Source organism: Musa acuminata, unplaced genomic scaffold (genome assembly GCF_036884655.1).
Source record: "Musa acuminata AAA Group cultivar baxijiao unplaced genomic scaffold, Cavendish_Baxijiao_AAA HiC_scaffold_42, whole genome shotgun sequence".
Lineage (NCBI taxonomy): Eukaryota > Viridiplantae > Streptophyta > Magnoliopsida > Zingiberales > Musaceae > Musa > Musa acuminata.
Window position 1 is genome coordinate 35,001 of NW_027020324.1, and position 24,462 is coordinate 59,462.

General features: G+C 42.4%; 1 protein-coding gene across 1 annotated transcript in view; it reads right to left on the reverse strand.

Annotated features, from left to right (window-relative positions):
- The window catches only part of LOC135653903 (S-linalool synthase-like), a 4,162-nt gene extending 2,877 nt beyond the window's left edge, over positions 1 to 1,285 (reverse strand). The window contains exons 1-4 of the mRNA XM_065175544.1: positions 983 to 1,285; positions 669 to 889; positions 438 to 589; positions 62 to 80 (exon numbers count right to left, since the gene is read on the reverse strand). Of these exons, the coding sequence (XP_065031616.1) occupies positions 62 to 80; positions 438 to 589; positions 669 to 889; positions 983 to 1,152 (562 nt within the window). The 5' untranslated portion in view covers positions 1,153 to 1,285. The remainder of the gene's footprint in view (positions 1 to 61; positions 81 to 437; positions 590 to 668; positions 890 to 982) is intronic.
- Between the last annotated feature and the right edge of the window lie 23,177 nt (positions 1,286 to 24,462).

Consider the following 24,462-nt stretch of genomic DNA (forward strand, 5'->3'; position numbering starts at 1 on the left):
GATTTTGTTATGTCCAATAATAAGATATCTAAAACAAGGCAAGATTCTCTCTGCTTTTTACTCTCGATGGCTCTTCCAATCTGGTAAAGTAAAATTGATTAATCCTGAAATAATTATTAAATGGCCTCGAAAAGTTTTGAAAATAGGGGAGAAAGAAAAATAACCTCACAAAAAAAGAAAATAATTTGTATGTAGGAGAAATTCTAGGTCACGTTAACTTGTCTTGGTGTTGGATGAGAATTCACCTCAGAGAGTACATGAATCGAGACATATCACACAACATCGGGTACCATCCATAAAGTCATTGCAGTAGCTGTCGATATATATATATATATATATATATATATATATATATATATATATATATATATATATATATATATATATATATATATATATATATATATATATATGTATATCTGATAATGATTAACAACGAGTTGCAGTAGCCACACAATGCCATACCTGTAAGTATGGTCCATAACGCCTCGTATTTCTTCCGCAAAATGCTCACCACACCCTAACCTCCTCAAATGATCCACCAGACACAGCTTTATGAGATCTTCGTCCACAGGAAACACGGAAGGAACTGTTTACTCCACACCAATTCTACCTTTTAGAATATGCATCCATCTAACTCGAAATAGATTCTTAGTTAGTGGACTTACCCACGTTACTGCATCGTTTCAGCATGGTCTGTAGGTACTCCAAGCAATTCCTATCGCCTGTAATCATGAAAGCACAAGCGGTTGCAGAAGGAGAGTGGAAGAGCGAGCCGTCTTCCATCTGAAGCCTAAGAATAACTTCATGATTTGGCCTGCAGCTTATTGGCAGGGCCTCAAGGAACGACGTCAGCGGGGGGTGGCGATCGTTGCTGGAAGATTTTTCCCTGCCGTATCATAGTAGAATTCACTGTGTATGAGCAAGAAAACACAGTCCCAGCCTTGCGCGGCTAATGTATACTCCTATGACCGACCCTTACATTGCCAATATGGTTTCTCTTCTGTTGAAGACGTTGTTCACTGCTGGCATGCTGCCGCCGTCGGGAAGAACAGGTAGGCCTTTGGCCAGTGCCAGCTCAAGCATGCCAGGGAAGACGATGGAGTACCACCGAGGGATGCCACCGCGATGCTCCATCAGAAGTTTCACCATGTTTGCACGAAGAAATCCTAGTCCTAATAAAAATGGAAGCTTATGTCAAGAGGTACATGCTAATCCAAGATCAGAGATGTGAAGATCATGTGCATCTTAGGAAGGAAATATATCTTGCAGGTGAGACAACAGAGGCCGATCATGGGAAACCAGTAGGAGCATACTCTAGACTCGACGTAGTTCTTCTTCCACCAAATATATCATGGTGGCTAGCAATAGTTTGATTCACAATGAACATCCCTTGCAACCCAGCTGAACCATAGCAAATCCTTAAAGATCTACCACATGCATATAGTGGTAGTTTGACTTGTAAGTTAGGGCTTGTCCTTTCTTTGAATCAGACTTTGCTTTCTGATGCATATAGTGCAATACTGTAGTTTGACTTATGTTTGCAAGAAATAAAATGACAGTTCGGTACTTGTACTCAGCTAGATTGCCACTAGGTTTTATTATCCAAGCAAGCATAAACGGTTCGCTGGGCAAATAAAGGCAATGTTCATTTAGAGTGTTTATAATTATAGCTACAGAATTAATTGTTTGCATTTGATCTGTCTTCCTGATCTTTTATAACCAATTAAAATTGCAAAAGTGTATCTATATATAATTATGTCCATTTTGTATTTTCTTTATACTCCAAACTCTGCCGATATTGTTCCATTCTCTCAATGGCTCCCCAGAGTAGAAGTTCGGGGTTCCAATATCAACTCTATCATTTTGGAGAATCAGTTTATATGAATATACTGCAAAATAACTTGAGTTTGTGTAATGATAATAACTTGAGTTTATTCAAATAAATATTACTATGCAAAGCTTTATAAACCAAACCACTGAAAAAATATGTAGATATCGAAGGAGGGTGAAGATGGTTGGGTGTGCCAGTTTTACCTTTCTCGATATTAGCATGGCCAGTGTCCCATGCATTGAGTGCAACAACACAAGCGAGGGTGGAGGTGAGAGAGTCCATGGGGTTGCCGAGCTCCCCCCAGTACCCTTCCTCTCTCTGGTGGCCGATTATCCACTCTAGGCACTGCGGAAACATGGGACGATGAGGAGACTGAGGACCGGCAACCATGGCGACCCATGCAGTTTCGTAGGGCGACGGTGGCAGGAAGGAGAGCATGTCAGCTGAGGGGGAGAACATCTCCTCCTTAATCCTTTCAACAAGGTAAGAGATCGACTCATCCATCTCCTAAACAGCGAATGGATCGGTACGTGTTCGAGCTGAGGAGTTCAAGGAGGCTCTATTTATAGAAGCAGCTCACCGCACAAAACATCGATCGAGCAGTTGATGCACGTTTATATCATCTGTTATCGGTGAACTTTGTGTGGCTGTACATCTCTGCCAAACACCCTGTTGGATCACTGTGCATCTTTGTGTTGATGTATGATGATTGGCCATAGATTGATTTGATGTCATTTTCAGTTCATGTCACCTGTAGACAAATGGAAGTAGAGCTTTGCAACAGGTCGAGATACGTGAGAAACGAGCACAGGCTGCTGGTTTCTCAAGCGTGGAACACGCTGCTGTACCTCTCTACTAGTTCATATCATTCTTTGTATGCAAGAAGGGCGATGGCTTCATGTCACCAACTTTTCTCGAAGAGTTACCCCACCACGTCATGTAGCGGGGACAGGTATCCTCTGAGTCTCAGAATGAGGGAATAAGAAAGACAAAAAATATTCCAATACAAGATAGAACTTTGTAATTTTTTAACAATAATTTGTAGGGAGAAAACAAGTAGAATCCATCATTTGTTTTTATTTCAATTGATGACATAAGACGAGTTTCTTTTTTTTATGATTAAAAAAACTCAATAGAGAGAAATAATAAAAATAATAATAATAAAAAGTTAAATAACTAACGTAGCTCGAAGAGAATACTTGCAGGACGAAGCCCCGGACAATATAATCATAAAAAACAATTTGTGAACTCACACCACTCACACATAATGTGAGAAAAACATGAATTCATTTATTCATTTTTTGATTCATTATAATGTTCTAACCCCCTTTCATAGATCCAATAAAAGAATAAAAAGAAATAATATGACTGTAATAAAGATTGCAATCATATCAAATCAGATATATAGTATGTTCTTTTTGAAAAAAGATAATAATCTGACTTGATTTAAAAAATAATGATATTATTGATTGATAAGTTTTATTTTTATAGAGAGAATCTTTTACGATCTTTAATCAATAATAAATTTGATTTCTCTCTCTCTCTTTTCCTGCTTGTGTGTGACAACTTATTGATTGACTGTGTCCAATGGTGTTGTTAGTGTAAACAACCTTAAGTTGTGGTCTCGGGATTGATGTGGCTTGGTTTGGGTCCGGATGACGGGGATCTCCCTGGATCGTTCCTTGAGACTGCTGAGGTGGCCGATTACGGTGATCCGATCGGGACGAGGTCGTCGTTTCCTCCGGGCAAGAACTCCTCGCCTACGCGTCCAGTGGGGACCTTCGGCTTCGCACCTACACAAAGGTCGGGTCGGGGAGCTCGGCCCGACCCCTCCAATGATCAAGTCAGTGGATAGTAAAGGGGGTTTCTTTAGCTAAGTTGTCTCCCCCCCCCCCCCCCCCTCCTTTTTCCCATTTAGAATGCGAGGGTATTTATAGGGAAGCTTACTGTTTCCTAATATGCCCGCTTGCAGGGGGCAGGCTCATACTCTTGGTAGCATCTGACACTGGTGTTAGCGTGGCGTGAAGGACTGAGCGTGAGCAGGATGTTTAATGTGCCTCGGTCGGCGTTCCAGTCCATTTGACCAGGTGGTGTTAAGTCAACCGAGGCGTCATCTAGGGTAACTGACGTCAACCCAAGTCTTATCGCCATTATTACCCTCATCATATACCCCCCCCGCCCCCTGAAGGAAGCTATGCGTCAGTTGCTGTAAAAGGGGGGTCCGAGGCATGGCTTCGACTTTGAGAAACTGTCCCAGCCGGGCGTTTTGCCGGTCCGTTGCCAGGGGTGTGGGAATCGTGGAGTTTAGCAACTAAGAAGGGTTGGATGTGCAGCGGTGACCCCGGGTAGTATGCGGCCGAGGAGCACACTTAGTAGAGCAGGCCTAGCAGAGGTTGTGGTCTCGGGGAGCATGGAGCCGAGGAGCACAACGCAAGCGGGCTGGTCGCGCAGGTGTGGTCTCGGGGAGCATGGAGCCGAGGAGCACGACCTAGGCGGGCTGGCCGCGCAGGTGTGGTCTCGGGGAGCATGGAGCTGAGGAGCACGGCGTAGGCGGGCTGGCCGTGCAGGTGTGGTCTCGGGCAACATGCAGCCGAGGAGCATGACACAAGCGGGCAAGCCGCGCAAGTGTGGTCTCGGGCAACATGCGGCCGAGGAGCACGACGCAGGCGGGCTGGCCGGGCAGGCGTGGTCTCGGGCGACATGCAGCCGAGGAGCACAACACAAGCGGGCAAGCCGCGCAGGCGTGGTCTTGGGCAACATGCGGCCGAGGAGCACGGCGCAGGCGGGCTGGCTATGCAGAGGCGGTCTCGGGCAGACTGCGGCCGAGGAGCATGGAGCAGGCGGGCTGGCCGCGCTGAGGCGATCTCGGGCAGACTGCGGTCGAGGGACACAGCTCAAGTGGGCAGGCTGCGCTGAGGTGGACTCGGGCGGTCTACGGCTGAGCCATGTAGATCCAAAAGGGGGTTAGGCCGGAGCTAACCGTGAGCCGGGAGGCAGTCAGGTAGATACTGAGCCTTCGGTTGGAAGAGACCGAGGCAGGGCCTAGATTCCTTTTACGAGGACTACATCGGATAGCCACCGCGGGTGTTTGACTTCTTCTATGGAGCCCGCTGCCAAAAGTTGCTCCTCCTCCTCACGACCACCTAGGCCTCCGCCGCGATGTACTAGTTAGCCCGCTGGAGCATATCTGGTACTATGGTGGGGGGTTGCTCCACGAGGGACTAGAAGAATCTGCAAGGTCGTAGGCTTGTCATAAACGCCTGCACTAACAGAGAGGGATGAGCGTCCGGCAACCCTTGGATTTGTGTTGTAAAGCGATTCACAAAATGGGAGAGGGGCTCGTCGTCCCTTTGGTTGAGTCCGAGGAGCAGTGCAACGGACGACTTCGGCCGGGCATAGGCCAAGAAGTTAAGCTCGAAGTCTTCGACGAGCTGATCAAAGGAGGCGATCGTCCCGATCTTCAGACCGTTGTACCATGTGCGGGCTGGCCCCCTCAGAGTCGTGGGAAACGCCTTGCACATCAAAGCGTCGGAGGTTCCGTATAGCACCATTTGGGCACGGAAAGCGGCTACGTGGTCCATTGGGTTGGTGGAGCCATCATATGCGTCCAAAGAGGGGAGCCGGAGGTTCGGGGGAACTGTCTGATCTTGTATCTCGAGCGTGTACGGAGACCCTTGGTGTGGGTCCACCCCGAGTTCTCCCTTTCACCTGTGAATCTCCTTCTGTATTCGTCGAGTCGCTGATTAACAAAGCGTAGTTGGGCTCGCAGGGAGTCCGTTGAATCCAAAGATAATGCCTCGGGTTCCGGGTGGCCTCTCGGATTTGCCGTCACTCGATCCCCTAGTGGGGCTGATAGGACCCGAGGCGAAGTAGGGAACTCCGAAAGTGGCGTGTGGGTTCGAATGGGAAGCTCCTGTTGCCGCAGTGGTTGGATCGCATGCAGGTGTGCCAGATGAGAAACGAGTGGGATAATGGTTTGCACCATACCCGTCAGAGCTCGGACTTGATGGGCGAGGCCTAGAAAGGCTTCGGACGACACGGGCAACGGGTCGACAGGGGCGTCGTCGAGTGGCGACAAGCCCGGGTCGTTGAATATCCGCCAATAGCGCTCTGAGGTCATGGCGGGGTGTTCATCACGAAGATCTCCATGCGGGGGATGTTCTCCCGAAGCTCAAATCGGATGTGACCCCTCAGCCGCAGGTTCGTCCGGGCCAATCGGGTGATCCCTCGACATTCCGGCCCTCCTAGCGCCAAAATGTTAGTGTAAACAACCTTAAGCCGTGGCCTCAGAACCGACGCGGCTTGGTTCGGGTCCGGATGATGGGGATCTCCCTGGGACGTTCCTCGAGACTGCTGAGGTGGTCGATTACGGTGGTTTGATCGGGACGGGGTCGCCGTTTCCTCTGGGTAAGAACTCCTCGCCTGCACGTCCAGTGGGGACCTTTGGCTTCGCACCTGCACAAAGGTCGGGTCGGGGAGCTCGGCCCGACCCCTCCGATGATCAAGTCAGTGGATGGTAAAGGGGGTTTCTTTAGCTAAGTTGTCTCCCCCCCCTCCCCTACTTTTTCCCATTTAGAATGCGAGGGTATTTATAGGGAAGCTTACTGTTTCCTGATATGCCCGCTTGCAGGGGGCAGGCTCGTACTCCTGGTAGCGTTTGACACTGGTGTTGGCGTGGCATGAAGGACCGAGCCTGAGCAGGATGTTTAATGTGCCTCGGTCGGTGTTCCGATCTGTTTGACCAGGTGGTATCAGGTCAACCGAGGCATCATCTGGGGCAGCTAACGTCAACCCGAGTCTTATTGCCATTATTACCCTCATCAGGTGTCCCTAGAGAAACATAACAAGCTAATAATATTGACCAACATCAAATTAGAGACGGCCAAAAAATTAATTCATTCCGAAATTATAATATGACATAACGTTTTTTCTTTTAAAATAAGAATGTCGAACTAAACTAAATGTAACGATGATTTATTTGATTTGATTGTGGGCCACCATTTCTCCGCAGCTGGCCTTTCAACCACACACTCAGCAGTCAGTCTCTCTCATTTTGTTCGACATAGAACGTGAACTTAAGATTTCTCTCATGGAAATCTTTAGTTCTTCAAACATACTTCGCCCAAAAGACTGATCTACACAAAAAAAAAATAAAAATAAAGGTGCAGTATTTTAATTCTGGTCCAACGAGTACTCTTTCCCATCAGATACTCCATTTCCGAGATCTCAGATAATGGGCAAAATGGTCAGCGTACGCTTCGTCCGGGTCGATGCCCAATAGAGCAACATTCATTTGTCTGCAAACACACTGCTGGCTCGCTGTGCATGCCATGCTTGGATGCGTGAGACGTTGAATTGATTAATGTTCACGTCTCAACTCATGCGTTCCCGTACAACACAACCTCCAGCTTTCTTGAACCAAATATTTCATGAAGCCTGGCAATGTCTCAACTAGGAATTCGGAGTCGCAATAAAACATATCCGAGAAATGGCCAAGATGAAGGAGCAATCCTTGTGGGATTGGTGGAACCATTTTATGCCACGTCCAGTTGTGTAGGTATCCCTATCAACTCTTTGGTTAGTCCGACAAGTTAGAACAACAAACTAATGGATATAAAAGCCCGACAAGTTACAACAATGTTCCTTTCGTAGCAAATCTATGTTTTCAACTTAGAATAGTATAAGTTGTCAACTTTGAATTGGTCACTATTATCTACCGATCAATATTTACCGATATGACACATTTATTGGAATTGGACCGAATCAAATAATCAAACCTAAAAAATTAAAAATTAGATCATTAATCAATATGATTCAATTATCAGATTTGGATATATTAAAAAATCGAATGAACTTGAAATAACAAATTAATGGACATAGAAACCCGATAAGTTACAAGAACGTTTCTTCCATGCTAGAAAAAGATTTGAGATATTACAAGTTCTCAACTTCGAATTCGTCACTACTATCTGCCAATCAATATTTATTGATACTACACATATTGATTAGAATCGGACCGAATCAAATAATCTTATGATTCAATTATTAGATTGGATATGTTAAAAATCAAAAGAACTGAATAACCCAATCGATTTTTAGATAACTCACCCATACGAACCAACCATGTTACATAAAATCGATCTGATTTTATAATATAATGAAATATTGTTTAAATATACTTAACTAAATAATTTTTTTGTTATTTTTTTAAGAAGACGTTTACATCAAGTGAGAAATAAAATATAATTAATCCAATTTAGTGTAATTATCATCAATGTTTATGTTTATAATGTTGGTTGATGTTATCATTTTTATCACTTTCTATACAACTTATTAAAATTAATTATAATATTTTAGATTTTAACTATGTATAATTTTAAATTATTTAATATATTTTAAAAAGTACTAATAATTATTAACCAAGTAAGGCTTCGCAGGATGCCAAGTCTGCCCCCATTGGATTTTAAGGATTTGTGGCTGAAATTTTGATCCCTAAACTTCTTGACCAAAGTATCCCTGGATTTACGATGTTCAGAAAGCACCTTCACAAACAATTATGCAATCAAAATCAATTTGTCGATTAGAGGAGAGTAAATTATATTTATGGGTCGAAGGATGCATATTTTTGCCTCTAATTCTTTCACATTCTATGATTTTTAAAGATTTTATGATAATTAATTATCATAAATCAATCTAAACTTTAACCATTAGAATATTAGAACATGCTTCTAAGATGATTAATATTATTTTTTATTCTTTAAAATTTTATGATGATTAATTATCAAAATTATAAATTTTTAAAATATGATATGTGATCAAGTATAACTTGGTCAACTTTCATGGAATCGACTCAAACTTCCACTAAACTAACTAGTAATGATTCTAAGACAATTAATCTTTTTTATTTTTATAATAATTAATTATCAAAATTAGAGTTTTTTGAATAGATTATATGATGGAGTGTTACTCAATTCAATTTGTGGTTTAATTTAGTAAATTTTTACTAAATCGATCTAAACTTTCATTGAATCACTAAAATATGATTTTAAAATAATTAATATATTTTATTTTTAAATATTTTATGATAATTAATCTATTAAAATTTAAGAATTTTTGAACTAGTATGATAATCGAGTATAACTTAGCTCGATTTTGAGTGTAACTTGATCAACTTTCACTAGACCAAGTCAAAATTTGATAGAATCATTAGGACTTGATTTAAGATGATTGGTGCCTTTTTTTTTATTTTTTTTTAATTTTATCATAATTAGTTATCAACATTAGAGATATTTTTAATATCATCTATGATTAAGTAATTTAAGCAAATGTCTAAAGATATTTTGTCAAGTGAAAATGGAGGTATCATTCGATAAAAGTTTATAATGAGATTTTTTAGGTAAAATATCTAAAATTATTTTAATAGCGATTTTGTAAAGCAAAGAGTTGGCAAGTGAGTCAAATTTATTAGTCGAGTTATATAGCATCCAAAATGGCTTCAGAGTTGCCAAGTGTAGCTCTTTCCGTAATTTTGGAACACTACTGTATCCATCACTGATGAAAAGCTCCACAAATTCCTTCCCCTTATCAAAGATGGTGTTCTTTACGTTGCCAATTGAATCTTCGACGCTGACATCTGGATTCTCTTTCCCATGTTCGAATTCTCGCTGAAATATAAATTACTATCTACATATATTATATATCAATCGAACATGTTAATGCAAATCAGTTTTTTTTTCTGTAATTTCTTTCTCTATCCCTTTTCTAACATGGTATCATAGCAATAGCCCCAGTAATCTGAGGGCTCTATCTCACCACAGAACTACGGTAACCAAGTATTCCACCATAGCCAGTGCATCCTTCTTCAAGGAGAACCTGGGCAGCAGTAGTGCGCTCGAGGAGGGCGAGTTCCAAAAGCCCATCCATACGTACACCTACGTCACTGCCTGCGTACACCTGCACTGCTGTTCTTCTCCTTGGCTGTAAAAGGCAGTGCCACTGTGCCGCTGCATCACTGCTCCTCCTCAGCTGGCTGGAAAGGGTAAGCTCATCTGGCTAGAAAGGGCAACGTTGCTGTGCTGCTGCTTCTCCCCTTCCAGCCTCGCCAGAGGCCGACGGAACTCCCCCACTATGCAGTAGCTTCCTCTGCTGCATAATTACAAGGAAGCTGCAACTTCGTTCTCAACCATATATCAAGTACAAGGTTCGCATCCTTCTCCGATCTCTCTCTTGTCTCGCCGGCTTCGATCTTCCTTTTTCAGCTCGCCCTGCGAAGCCCGCTGTGCACCCTCGTGGGTGTTGGGTCTAGCCCATATGTGGACTTGGACAAATTGGGTTGTTTGAGCCCAAATCAAAGAAATTAAAAAGAGAGAGAGATAGGGTTGTGAAGTGAGCAGCGTGTAGCGTGAGAACACTAAGAGCGTGCAGCGAGCGATGGTGCAGAGAGAGGAGAGAAAAATATTATGTTTCTGAGTTTTTTACTTGACGATCGGGGGTCAAACGTTATCAGTTTTGACCCAAATTTTATGTGAAGAATCCTTGCAGCAAATTCTACAATCGTAATAGTGCTGATCTATAGTTTACCCTCTCTAAGGTACTTTCCTGTTATATCCACTTTGTGAGACCTAGAATTCTTTTACGATGAGATCCACCATATGTGATGAAGATATGCTATTCTTAAGCCAAGATCTATGATCTTGATGTTATTGTGATCCTCTAGTTATTCTAGAGAAGACCTATTATAAACCTGTTATCATTACTATTGATAGTGGAAGTTTGAGGTGGACTACGATCCCATGGTTTTTCCCACATTGGGTTTTTCACGTTAAAAGATTTGGTCTCACTATGTGATTGATTTTTTGCTCTATTGTTTATACTGTGCTGGTTGATATTTTCATTTGGATATCAAGTTGGTATTTTGATGAGGAACCCATTTTGATACACAAAGAGGGAAAAGAATATTCCGCTTTAACAAGTTTTTCCCAACAAGTGGTATCAGAGCAACAGGTTGTTTGGTGCTAGTTTTTCTTGTATGATTGAAATGGAGTAGTCAGATGGTATGATTAAATTGAACTCATCAAAATTTTCTACTTGGAGGCGTCTGATGGAAGATTTGCTCTATTGCAAAGATTTGTATAAGCCTATCAAGGTTAAAGATAAACCTTCTACTATGAACGATGAAGAATGGGAAGTTCAACATAGAAAAGCTATTGCCTATATTAGAAGATGGATAGATATAAACTTGCATAATCATATTTCTGATGAAACTAGAGCTGATGTTGTTTGGCAAAGATTAGAAAACCTCTTTACGAATAAGACAGTGGGAAATATAATTTCTCTCCTCGGAAGGCTTGTAAATTTGAAGTATAAAGATGGTGGTAATATTGTTGAGCATATAAGCCTATTTCAGAGTCTTGCAAACAAGTTGGTTGCTATGAAAATGAATATAGATGATGAGATGCAAGGATTATTACTTCTCAGCTCTTTACCAGAAAGTTGGGAAACATATGTGGTGACTATTTACAACTCCACGCCAGAGGGAACTCTAACTATAGATATGGTTAAAGACAGTTTGCTAAATGAAGATGCCAGAAGAAAAGAACAGGGTGAATCTTCTTCTGGGGCATTTGTTACTGAAAAACAAGAAAGACGTGGAAGAAGTCATAGCAAAAATCTACATGGTTATAGAGGAATATCCAAGTTTAGAAGAGATATCAAATGTTTTCACTATAACAGGCTAGGTCACATGAAGAAAGAGTGTAGGTTTTGGAAGCGAGAACAGAATGAAATGAAGAAAAATGAGAAAGAGACCAATACAGTTGTTGCTGAAGATAATATCACTATTGTCTGTGATGAAGGTTGTGTTAGTCTTGTAGCTCGGGACAGTAATTGGGTAATTGACTCTGGTGCTTCATTTCATGTTACTTCTCATGATGATTTTTTTTAGATCTTACACTACTGGTGATTTTGGTAATGTTAGAATGGGAAATAGTGGTACATCTAAGATTGTGAGTATTGGAGATATTTACTTGGAGACCAATATTGGGAGCAAATTGATACTCAAAGATGTAAGGCATGTTCCAGATATTCATCTTAACGTGATATCTACAGGTAGACTTGATGATGAGGGCTTTGCACACTATTTTCGTGAAAGCAAATGGAAACTCACTAAAGGTTCTCTGATTGTAGCAAGAGGAAAGAAACTTAACTCTTTTTATGTCATGGAAGCTAAGTTGCACAAAGGAGAGATTAATACAATTCAAAAAGGTGAAAGTATAGATCTTTGGCATAAGAGGCTTGGACATATCAGCGAAAAGGGACTTCAAACTCTTGCTAGAAAGCAATTCTTACCAACGTTGCAAGGTACATCTCTTAAATCTTATGATCATTGCTTAGCTAGAAAAACACAGAGAGTTGCATTTTAGATATATCCATCATCTAGAAGATCAGATGTTATTGATTTAGTTCATACTGATGTTTGTACTATGCAAACTAGAACTCTTGGAGATGCTCTTTATTTTGTTACTTTTATTTATGATCATTCTAGAAAAGTGTGAGCTTTTGCTTTGAAATCTAAAGATCAGGTACTCGATGTTTTCAAGGAGTTTCATGTCAGTGTTGAAAGAGAAATCGGTAGAAAACTAAAGTGTATTCGATTAGATAATGGTGGCGAGTACAGGGGTCCTTTTGAGAATTATTATAGGTTCCATGGAATCAGGCTTGAGAAAATAGTTCCTAAAACTCCTCAGCAGAACAGTGTGGAAGAAAGGATGAACAGAACCATTGAAGAAAGGATTAGGTGTATGCTTTCCCACGCCAAGTTACCAAAGTCATTTTGGGGGGAGGTTATGAGAACTACAGTTGATCTGATAAATCTTTCTCCATCAGTTCCTCTGAAAGATGATGTTCCAGAGAGAGTATGGAGAGGAAAAGATATATCTTATAATCACTTAAGAGTCTTTGGGTGTAAAGCATTTGTTCATATTCCCAAAGATGAGAGGTCCAAGCTTGATAGTAAAGCAAAATCATGTATCTTCTTGAGATATGATCATTAAGAGTTTGGGTACAGATTATGGGATCCAGTGAACAAGAAGATTATTAGAAGCAGAGATGTTGTGTTTCTTGAAGACCAATTGTTTGATGATGGTGATAATATTGAGAAGCCAGAAACCTCTGTTTATATTCCTTGGAGTTTGGGTCCAGTTCCTTCACTTGTAGTTCATGATGATCATGGGGGAGATGAACAAAAAGATTATGGTGAGAATACCAGTGATGATACACCTACAGTTGATGATGTTGAACCAACTGAACAGGCACCTCTACCAACAGTTGAGATTCCATTGAGAAGATCCACTAGAGAGCGACAATCATCTATCATATATCCTCCACATGAGTATGTTATGCTTACTGACGTGGGAGAGCCAGAAACTTACCAAGAAGCTATTGTGAGTGGGTTAAAATCATGCAAGAAGAGATGAGATCCTTATTTGAGAACTACACTTATGACTTGGTAAAATTACCTAAAGAGAATAAAGCTCTCAAGAATAAGTGGGTTTACAAATTGAAGACTGAAAATAATAGCTCACAACAAAGATACAAGGCACGACTAGTTATAAAAGGATTCAGTCAGAAGAAAGTTATTGACTTTGAAGAAATATTTTCTCCAGTTGTGAAAATGTCCTCTATCCGAATTGTTCTTGGTTTGGCTACCCGCTTAAATTTAGAAGTTGAGCAACTTGATGTGAAAACAACATTTCTTCATGGTGACTTAGAAAAAAAAATTTACATGGAGCAACCAGAAGGTTTCAAAGTTAAGGAAAAAAAAAATATGGTAGCTTAGGAAAAGCTTATATGGACTCAAACAGGCACCTAGACAATGGTACAAGAAGTTTGATTCCTTAATGATGAGCCAAGGGTATGATAAAACCACATTTGATCATTGTGTGTTTATGAAGAAATTTTCAGATAATGATTTTATTATTTTACTGCTATATGTTGATGATATGCTGATTGTTGGCCATGATGTTGGAAAAATTGGAAAGCTTAAAAGAGAGCTAAGTAAGTCTTTTGCCATGAAAGACTTAGGATCGGTGAAACAAATACTTAGCATGAAGATTCTTCGTGACAGGAAGAAAATGAAGATTTGGCTATCTTAGGAGACTTACATTGAAAAGGTTCTTGAAAAATTCAACATGAGTAAAGCCAAAGCAGTTTGTTCTCCACTTGCAGGTCATTTCAAGCTTAGTTCGAAACAATGTTCTACAAGTGAGAAAGAAAAAGAAGAAATGTCCATAGTGCCTTACTCATCTACAGTAGACAGTTTGATGTATGCTATGGTTTATACTAGGCCAGATATAGCTCATGCAGTTGGAGTTGTCAACCGATTTCTCTCTAATCCTAGAAAGGAACATTGGGCAGTAGTGAAATGGATATTAAGATATCTAAGAGGTATTTCAAAGTTATGTTTATGTTTTGGCAGTGATGAACCTGTGTTAGAAGGTTACACAAATGCAAACATGGCAAGTGATACTGATTCCAGGAAGTCCACTTCAGGATTCTTGATGACATTTGTAGGAGGAGCAGTCTCTTGGCAGTCTAAGTTATAGAAGTGTATTGCTCTATCAACCACAGAAGCAGAATACATAGCAATTACTGAAGCATGCAAGGAAGCTTTATGGATAAAAAAGTTTCTATAGGAATTGGGCTTGAAACAAGAAGGATATACTGTTTACTGTGACAGTCAGAGTGCTATTCACCTCTCAAAGAATTCAACATACCATTCTAGATCCAAGCATATTGATGTGAGATATCACTAGATTCGTTATGTGCTTGAGATGAAAGAATTACAGTTGGAAAAAGTACATACCAATGATAATGGTTCAGATATGTTGACAAAGTCTTTGCCTAAGGAGAAGCTTGAAGCATGTAGGCGAAGAGCGTGCTTGGTACAGCCCACCATATGAGCTAGAGGGGGAGAATTGTTGAGTCCAACCCATATGTGGGCTTGGACAAATTGGGTCGTTTGAGCCCAAATCAAAGAAATTAAAAAGAGAGAGAGATAGAGTTATGAAGTGAGCAGCATGCAGCGTGAGAACACTGAGAGCGTGCAGTGAGCTGCGGTGCAGAGAGAGAAAAGTGGAGAGAGAAGGAGAGAAAAAGATTAGGTTTATGAGTTTTCTGCTTGACGATCGGGGGCCAAACGTTGTCAGTTTTGGCCCAAATTTTATATGAAGAATCCTTATAGCAAACTCTACAATCATAACAATATTAATCTACAGTTTACCCTCTCTAAGGTACTTTCATGTTATATCCACTTTGTGAAATCTAGAATTCTTTTATGAGGAGATCTACCCTATGTGATGAAGATATGCTATTCTTAAGCCAAGATCTATGATCTTATGCTATTGTGATCCTCTAATTATTCTAGAGAAGACCTATTGTAAACCTGTTATCATTACTATTGATAGTGGAAGTTTGAGGTGGACTACGGTCCCGTGATTTTTTCACATTGGGTTTTCCACGTTAAAAGATTTGGTCTCATTGTGTGATTGATTTTTTGCTCTATTGTTTATACTGTGCTGGTTGATATTTTCATTTGGATATCAAGTTGGTATTTTGATGAGGAACCCATTTTGATACACAAAGAGGGAAAAGAATATTCCACTTTAATAGGTCTTTCCCAACAGTGGGGAACCGCCGTAGTCTTCTTTCTCGCCGCCAAGTGCATCTCAAATCGTAGCAGAAGCAGCGCAGATCTACCTAAGATCTGCCTCTCAAACTACAGCCTCTACAATCTCCGGGACGTTGCGACATCTCCGCGGTCATTTCCCGGCCCAAAGAAGCTGCCGGTAGCTTCGTCTGCTATGGTCGCTTCCAGGCTCCCTTCATCAAACTGCAGTAGCAGTGTGCAATCTGCAACAGCGACAAACTGCAATAGCATACTACAGTAGCAATGCATAATCTGCAGCAGCAGCAAACTGTAGTAGCTGAAACAGCCTCTTCCCTCCCTCGTTCTCCAACATCTGTGAAATGAGCATATGAGACATTGCTGCACTAGTCTGTAGGCAAAAAAAAAAAAAAAACAGGGATATCTTCATTCTCTTCTTCTGATATTTTAGTTCCTGCATAGACTCCCACTTTTTCTACAGGGCTTATCTCTATCAATGCTATCACGCTAATCCCTTTCAAGTTATCAAAGGGTGGCAACTATGCATCCTGGTGGGCTCAATTTTCTAATCTCTTATTTGGATATGACTTGTTAGGTTACGTTGATGGCTTTTTTAGTTGTCCGCCAGCCATGCTCAACATCCTTGGAGAACCTAGTCCAGTACCCAATCCAGCTCACAAACTGTGGATGCGTCAAGATCGTCTCATCCTCTAAGCTATTCAAGCTTCTGTTGCTAGATCCATTGTTCTTTTAATATCTTCATGTGTGACTATTGCCGAAGTATGGTCTAAACTGCAAACAACCTTGGTGAATCATTCGCGTACTCGCAAGCTCAGTCTTCTATCCAAGCTAATGGTGACAAAACAAGAGGAAAATTCTATAACTGATTATCTACAAAATATCAAGGTTATCATCGATGGCTTGGCTTTGATAGGTCATTCCCTAAGTTATGAAGAGATCATCATCCATACCCTAAATGGTCTCGGCAACGACTACAAGGAATTGGCTGCTGCAATTCGGGCACGCGACTCGCCAATCTCCTTTGAAGAACTCTATGACAAGCTGACTGGCTATGAGACGTATTTGAAGCGTGCGGACAAACTTTGTGGATCGACTGTCACAACTCAAGTCAGTCACAAGTCTAAACGGAAGAGCACTCGGTACCCTCCGAACATCACCAAAGGTTTAGCTAATGCACATCTTGATCCTATAAGTCCCATGCAACACCCCTCTTATCCTCTTATTCATCACTTCTCGCAAAGTGGCAACTCCAATAACCATCCGTCTTGGTATCCTGCCTCACCGAGCCATAAAAGACGGGTCGTCTACCAACTGTGTGATAAAATCAGACACTCCACTAAAGTTTACCGATCTCGTCCCTGTTGAATCTCGTATTTTGATGATGAAACTACTTGATATATATTTATGATTTAATCTGCGTTTTGAGTGACGCAGGATGCTTCGATCAGGATGAGACAATTAAAGCAGGAAAATCATGTTGTGCCGGAGGAACATGTCAGAAGATTGGACGTCGGGCCGGTGGATCGGTCGACGTATCGACAGAAGGCTTCGGGCCGTGGACTCGGGCATCGGGCCAAGAAGAGCGGGTATTGTGCCAAGGATATCGGAGTTGTGGAATCAACTGGCCGATTGGGCAATAGGCTACAGGAGAGGACGATGCGCCGAAGAATCGGACGAAGCGTCGAGGGACCAATGACATGTCGGACAACTTGGTTAATTGCTTAGGATTAATTGTCTCGATCGAAGTTTTGATTTAAGTGTGCAGGATTAACTACGATGGAAGAAAGACATGCAACAGGAGTTGCGCCGGAGTCAAGACAATGATCACGTTGGGAGTTCGAGAGTTCGACGGAAGTTCGGACTGTCGTCGGAGGTTCTGAGGGAACAAATCTGAGAAGTCCATGAGCTTGCCAAAGAAGCTCATCGGAACTCGCCAAGTGGATCATTGCAAGTCCAGGAGTTTGCCGGAAGTCCGCAGGAGCATCACCGAGGGTTCATCGGATGATCGACGGAAGTTCGCCGGAAGCTCGTTGGAGAAGCGATTGACGCACCGGAGCAAGTTGCAGTAAATGTCTTAGGAAAAATCGTAGTTAGCACAATGATTAAGTTGGAAATAGGAGGTGATCCCATTAACTTAATCTTGGGGCGATTGGGCCCCTGAAAGACCCAAATTGGGCCGAATGGATCAACCCATTCGGACCCTGATTGCTGTGGGAGGTGCAACCGCCCAAGCCAGGAGGTAGCACCACCTAGGCTAAGTCTCCGAGCGAGACTGGGCGGTGCAACCGCCCCAGCCAGGAGGTAGCACCGCCTGGGCTCAGTCTCCGAGCGAGACTGGGCGGTGCAACCGCCCCTGACAAGAGGTGGCACCGCCTGAGCTCGGTCTTCGAGCTCTGGCAGGCGGTGCAACCGCCCCAGTCAGGAGGTGCAACCGCCTGAGCTCAGTCTTCGAGCTCTGGTAGAGAGGTGCAACCGCCCCTGACAGGAGGTGGCACCGCCTAGAGGCTCAGTCTTCGAGCTCTGCCAGGCGGTGCAACCGCTCCAGTCAAGAGGTGCAACCGCCTAATCCCGGAATTTCAGGAATTGACAGTTTTGAGCTCCAAATTTGAACTGGGTTGGGGCCTATAAATACCCCACCCATTCAGCACTGAAAGGGCACAGACATACACCGAAATCTTGATCTTTTTCTGTGATTCTTAGAGCTCAAAATTGTTGTAAAGGCCAAAAGTTTTTCTCCCTCTTTTCTTCCAAGTTCTGAGTTGTAAAGAGAGGAGAGAAAATTCTGTAAGGGTTGTCTCCTAAGCCCGTCAAAAGGAGTGAAACTGTAAAAGGGTGATTGGCCTTCGCCTATTGAAGGAAGGCCTCTAGTTGACGTCGGTAACCTCGTCGGTGGAGGAAGCCAAAAGTGGAGTAGGTCAAGATTGACCGAACCACTCTAAATCTCGGTTTGCATTTACTTTGAGCATATTATCTTTACTGCAAACCTCCTCTGAAGCTTACTGCTTTCTGCGCATATACGATCGGGTTTCAAGCTTTGCACTTTCCGAATCAGCGTTTAGACGTAAATCTGCTTTTTCGTACGATCATCATATTTCAGTTTGCATTTACATTTTGATTTCTATCATAACTGCAAACTGCCTTCATACCCTTGCTTAAACTGCATCTCGCCTAATCAAGTGACTTACGAATCAGCATTTAGACGTAAATCAGTTTCTTCGTACCAACGTCGTATTTCAATTTGCGCTTATATTCTGGTTTTCATCATAATTGCAAACTGCCCTCATAAATTGACTTTAACATCATCTTGCTTGATCTTAAGTTAAAGAAATCTTAGAATCGGCTTTCACACAGAAATCGTTTTTATCGTTCGAACGTAATTTCGTTTTAATCGCAGAAAGATTTTCGCTGCACTAATTCACCCCCCCCCCCCTCCTCTTAGTGATCTTGATCCTAACAGTCCCTGCCTCCCTGCTCCATCACACTAGCCTCAGGCAAATCTCCTAACTACTTCGACAACTAGCCAAACCAACTAGATTGTCGACTCTGGCGCCTCTCAACACATCACCGTTGATCTTCAGAATTTGTCTCTTCATAACCTCTATGACGGCGATGAAGATATCATCATCGATGACGGTAAAAGACTTCCTATAACTCATACTGGTTCCGCAATGTTTAATTCTGATTCTACTACATTTATACTTGATGATGTTTTATGCGCCCCTCATATTAAACACAACCTCATTTCTGTTTCTCAATTTTGCAAACATAATAATACTTCAATTGAATTTTTTTCCTGATTCATTTCTTGTTAAGGACTTGAGCTCGGGGGCATCCTTGGTCTAGGGTCCGAATAGAGGCAAGATTTATGAATGGCCGTTAGCTTCCCAAATAACCTAGCCCATTGTTCATTCTTCCGTTGTAGCTCCAGTTGATGTGTGGCATCGTCGACTTGGTCATTCCTCATCCCTTATTTAGCAAAAATTACTTTCTCGTTACTCTCTTCCTATTTTTAAATCCACTAATTCTATGATGCATTGTGATACATGTCTTAGTAATAAGAGTCATCGGTAGCCTTTTGGCTTATCTTCTATTTCCTCTTCTAAACCATTTGAAATTATTTATATCGATGTTTGGGGTCCTGCTCCAATCCTATTTTTTTATAAGTTCAGATTTTATGTCATTTTTGTAGATCACTTTACTAAGTATATATGGATATATCCTCTTCACCATAAATCTGATGTTTCCACCATCTTTCCCACCTTTCGGAAGTTGGTTGAAAACCATTTTTAGTCTATCATCAAAATGGTCTACTCTGATGGTGGCGGTGAATATCAAGCCCTGGCATCCTATCTCTCAGCTTGTGGAATCCAACACCTCAAGTCTCCTTCGCATCCTATCTCTCAGCTTGTGGAATCCAACACCTCAAGTCTCCTCCGCATACTCCTTAGCTAGTTGGCTCCACCAAACGTAAACATCAGTATATAGTAGAAACTGGGCTCACGTTTCTATATCATGCTTTCATGCCTTCAACTTTTTGGACAGCAGCCTTTCAAACTACTGTCTACCTTATTAATCGAATGCCTACACTAGTACTACAATACTAGTCCCCCTTTGACACGTTATTTCACAAACTCCCAAACCTTTGTAAACTCAGAGTGTCCGGTTGTCTATGTTATCCTTGGTTACGTCCCTATGCCTCTCATAAGTTAACATCACGATCTACTCCTTGCGCCTTTATTGGTTACTCATTTAAACATAATGCTTTCTGCTGCTATAACCTCCACACTCATAAAGTCTTCATATCACATCATGTTGTTTTTGTTGAGTCTAACTTTCCTTTCCTAAACCTTCACTATCCTGCCATCCGGACTACTTCACTATCTCACTGGAGTATACCTCCGGTCCAATCGAACAAGCCTCCCATGACATCGTCTAATTCCTCCCCTCTTGATCCACACTATACTACTCCAGTTCAACAAACCTATTCCTTCTATTCCTACTCCACTCCTCTCTTCCCCAATTGATGGGGTAATATATTCCGAAACACAACCATTATCTTTACCTCCTTCTCGACCAAGTGCCCCTGACGTGTCTCCACTTGACTCGACTTGTGCAACTGACCCTCAACCACTTATTCCACCAACACTGCCTCCCGATCATGTAGTCTCCAACCATCTTATGACCACACACTCTAAGAGTGGTATTTTCAAACCGCATCAAAGTCCTTAACCTACATGTTATCATGGATTCATCATCCCCCACCGTTGAACCCACCACCTTCACTCAAGCCCAAAAATCTCTACATTGGCGTACCGCCATGTGTGAGGAATATAATGCCCTCCTCCATAACTCAATGTGGGATCTAATACCCTTTCATCATTCACAAAACATCTGTTGGGAAATCATGGGGGGCGACATCATATGCGCAGCGGAAGAACAAGAAAACAAAAATCCCCGATTCCCAAAAAGATGTTCATCGTCGTGCGAAGATTGGTGCGCAAAATCCGCAAAAACACAAAACTGTGTATAGAGATTGTGTTACCTAGGGAGATCGTATATCCCTGTTTCCTTGCAGATCCTTAGGAGAGGGTGAAGGAGGTCAAGTGTCCTCCTCTCTAGCGGTGATCCACACAGCAGGGTTGCGACGACGCTCCTCAAAACTCCAGGCCTACTCTGAGGTGGAGAGGGAGAGGAGAATAGGAAGGGCAAGCAAAGACTCTAGCCTATGAGGCTGTGAATCCCTCCTATTTATAGAGATCCCGTGTCAAAACCCTAATGGGTCCTTCCCTAGTGGGTATTGGATCTGCATCCAATAAGACAAGGGCTCCGTCGGATATCTCATATCCGAACCTCTACTCATCGCAATGCCTACCATATGTGTGTGACCCTCTAGGCCCAATATCGAGTTGGCCGTGAGTCATACCTGTCAGAACTCCTTCTGACTGAGTGAATTATTATCTCTGTAATAATTCACTCGACTCATCGACTACGGAAGTACTAGGCCACTACGCCGTAGTCCCCAGACGATACAGGGGAATCCAATCCATTGGACCTGTCTGTCCTCAGTTACCATGTACCTATAGTCCCTCATCCATCTAATATCCCAGAGACCGTATATCGAGCATGGTGCTGTCAGACCCATACGGTTTCTACTTGAGTCTCGCTCTAATCGGATTCTCCCGGAGAACTCTTTCTCTCTCAACCCGAATGACCCTGGCCAGGGATTTGTCTGAGCAAGAACACATGGGATATTCCTCTCATGATACCGAGAGTTGATGATCCTCTATCGACACTCAATAGCCCTCGTAAGGTCGACTACCACTCCCAATGACCAGCTGTACTAGATATGGGAACAGCCAAACCTATAAGTCTGGTATCAAAGAGTGGAGCACTCATACAGGACATCCTTGGTGTCTCAAGTCTAAGAACCAGATACACCACTAGGACTACGGAATCGTTGTCTGACAATAAGGCATCATCAACCATCCAGCATTCCGTAAGCGGATCAATCAGTGAACTCATTCTCCAATGAGCACCTGTACTGTATCCCTAGTGTCCCTACACGAGCAGCTATGAGACCAGCTGCATCCATCATATGGACGGGTATACAGCACACCAGTCTATCCGGTTATCACGATGTCCCTCTCGAGTAACCTATGACCGGGATTATTTAGGATATGTGTTTAAAGGTGAATCGATCTCATTATCGTGATCTCATCACGATCCGATTCCCATTGCACAAATCCAAGGACATCACTATACATATGCATTTATGCAATAGTTATAAAGTGATATACGCCAAAAATATAATAAGCAAAAAGATTCTGTATCAAGTCACACGTGCCATCACTCACGTGATTGGCTTGCTGGGCACCTATGACTAGCAATCTCCCACTTGACCTAAAGCCAATCACCTATGTGTCTGATCCCCATCAGACTCCTGTGACGCTCAAAGACAAAATGAGACAACGGCTTTGTCAGTGGATCTGCAATGTTATCTTCGGATGGAACTCTTTCCACTACTACATCTCCTCGGGTTACGATCTCTCTTATAAGCTGGAACCTCCTCAGAACACTTCTGATGAGACCCGGGTTCCCTTATTTGAGTAATCACCCCATAGTTGTCGCAATATAAGGAAGTCGACTTGTCGCTATCTGTATCGACTCCCAAATCTGTGATGAACTTCTTCACCCAGACTCCCTCCTTTGCTGCATCTAATGCGGCAATGTACTCCGCCTCTGTGGTCGAGTCAGCAGTGGTATCTTGCTTGGAACTCTTCCAGCACACTGCTCCTCCATTCAAGGTGTACACATACCCTGAATTCGACTTGCTATCATCGACATCAGACTGAAAACTTGAGTCAGTGTAGCCTTCAACCTTAAGGCTATTACCTCCATATACTAGTAAAAGATCCTTAGTCCTTCTCAAGTACTTAAGGATACACTTTACTGCTTTCCAGTGCTCCAAGCCTGGATCCGCCTGATACCTGCTCGTGACACTCAGAGCATGCGCTATATCAGGCCTAGTACATAGCATGGCATACATGATAGACCCTATTGCTGAGGCATAAGGTATCATATCCATGTTCGCCCTTTCTTCTGGAGTCTTTGGGGACATACTCGTAGAAAGCGATATCCCATGTCTCATCGGTATGAGACCTCTTTTGGAATTTTCCATGCCAAACCTTTTGACAATAGTTTCTATGTACCTGGACTGGGACAAGCCAAGCATCCTTTTGGATCTATCTCTATAGATTCTAATCCCCAAGATATAAGATGCTTCTCCTAAGTCCTTCATGGAGAAGTGTCTAGATAACCAAGCCTTTATTGTGGATAGCATTCCTATGTCATTCCCAATGATGAGGATGTCATCCACATATAACATCAAAAAGCTAATAGCGCTCCCACTTACCTTTCTGTATACACAAGGCTCATCTTCGTTCTTAACGAAGTCATAAGATCTGATTGCCTCATCAAATCTTATGTTCCAACTTCGGGAAGCTTGCTTTAGTCCATAAATGGATCTAAGCAACCTACACACCTTATCTGGGCAGTTCTTGGACACGAATCCCTCAGGTTGCATCATATACACCTCCTCCTCCAGGTTCCCGTTGAGGAATGCGGTTTTCACATCCATTTGCCAGATCTCATAATCATAGTGTGCTGCAATAGCCAATAGAATTCTGATGGATTTTAGCATTGCTACGGGTGAGAAAGTTTCGTCGTAGTCAACACCTTGCCTTTGACGATACCCCTTAGCCACTAGCCTTGCTTTATAGGTCTCTACCTTTCCATCTACTCCGATCTTTTTCTTAAAGATCCACTTGCAACCGATGGGTACAATACCTTCGGGTGCATCAACTAGGTTCCAAACCTTATTGGAGTACATAGAATCCATCTCAGAATTCATGGCTTCTTTCCACTTCCCGGAGTCTATACTCATAATAGCCTCCTCGTAGGTCTGAGGATCAATATTCTCTACATCCTCTGCTCTAATATGTCCCACATATCTCTCAGGAGGATGGGATACTCTATCAGACCTGCGTAAAGTTGAAACTTGTGTATTAGATACCTGAACAGACTCGGGCTGTAGAGTGGTGCTTGAGCTTGGTTCTCCAACCTCGCTCAATTCTATCATTCTCCCACTGTCTCCGTCAAGAATGTGTTCCTTCTCAAGGAACACTGCTCTCTTAGCTACAAAGACCTTTTGGTCCTCGAGATGATAGAAGTAATACCCACAAGTTTCCTTGGGGTATCCCACAAATTTACATCGCCCTGTCCTTGATTCTAACTTATCGGGGTTGTGTCTTTTAACATGGGCAGAGCAGCCCCAAATCTTAACTACTTTAAGATCAGGCTTCTTCCCTTTCCATATCTCATATGGTGTAGACACCACCGACTTAGTTGGAACTCTGTTCAGAAGGTAAGCTGCGGTTTCTAGGGC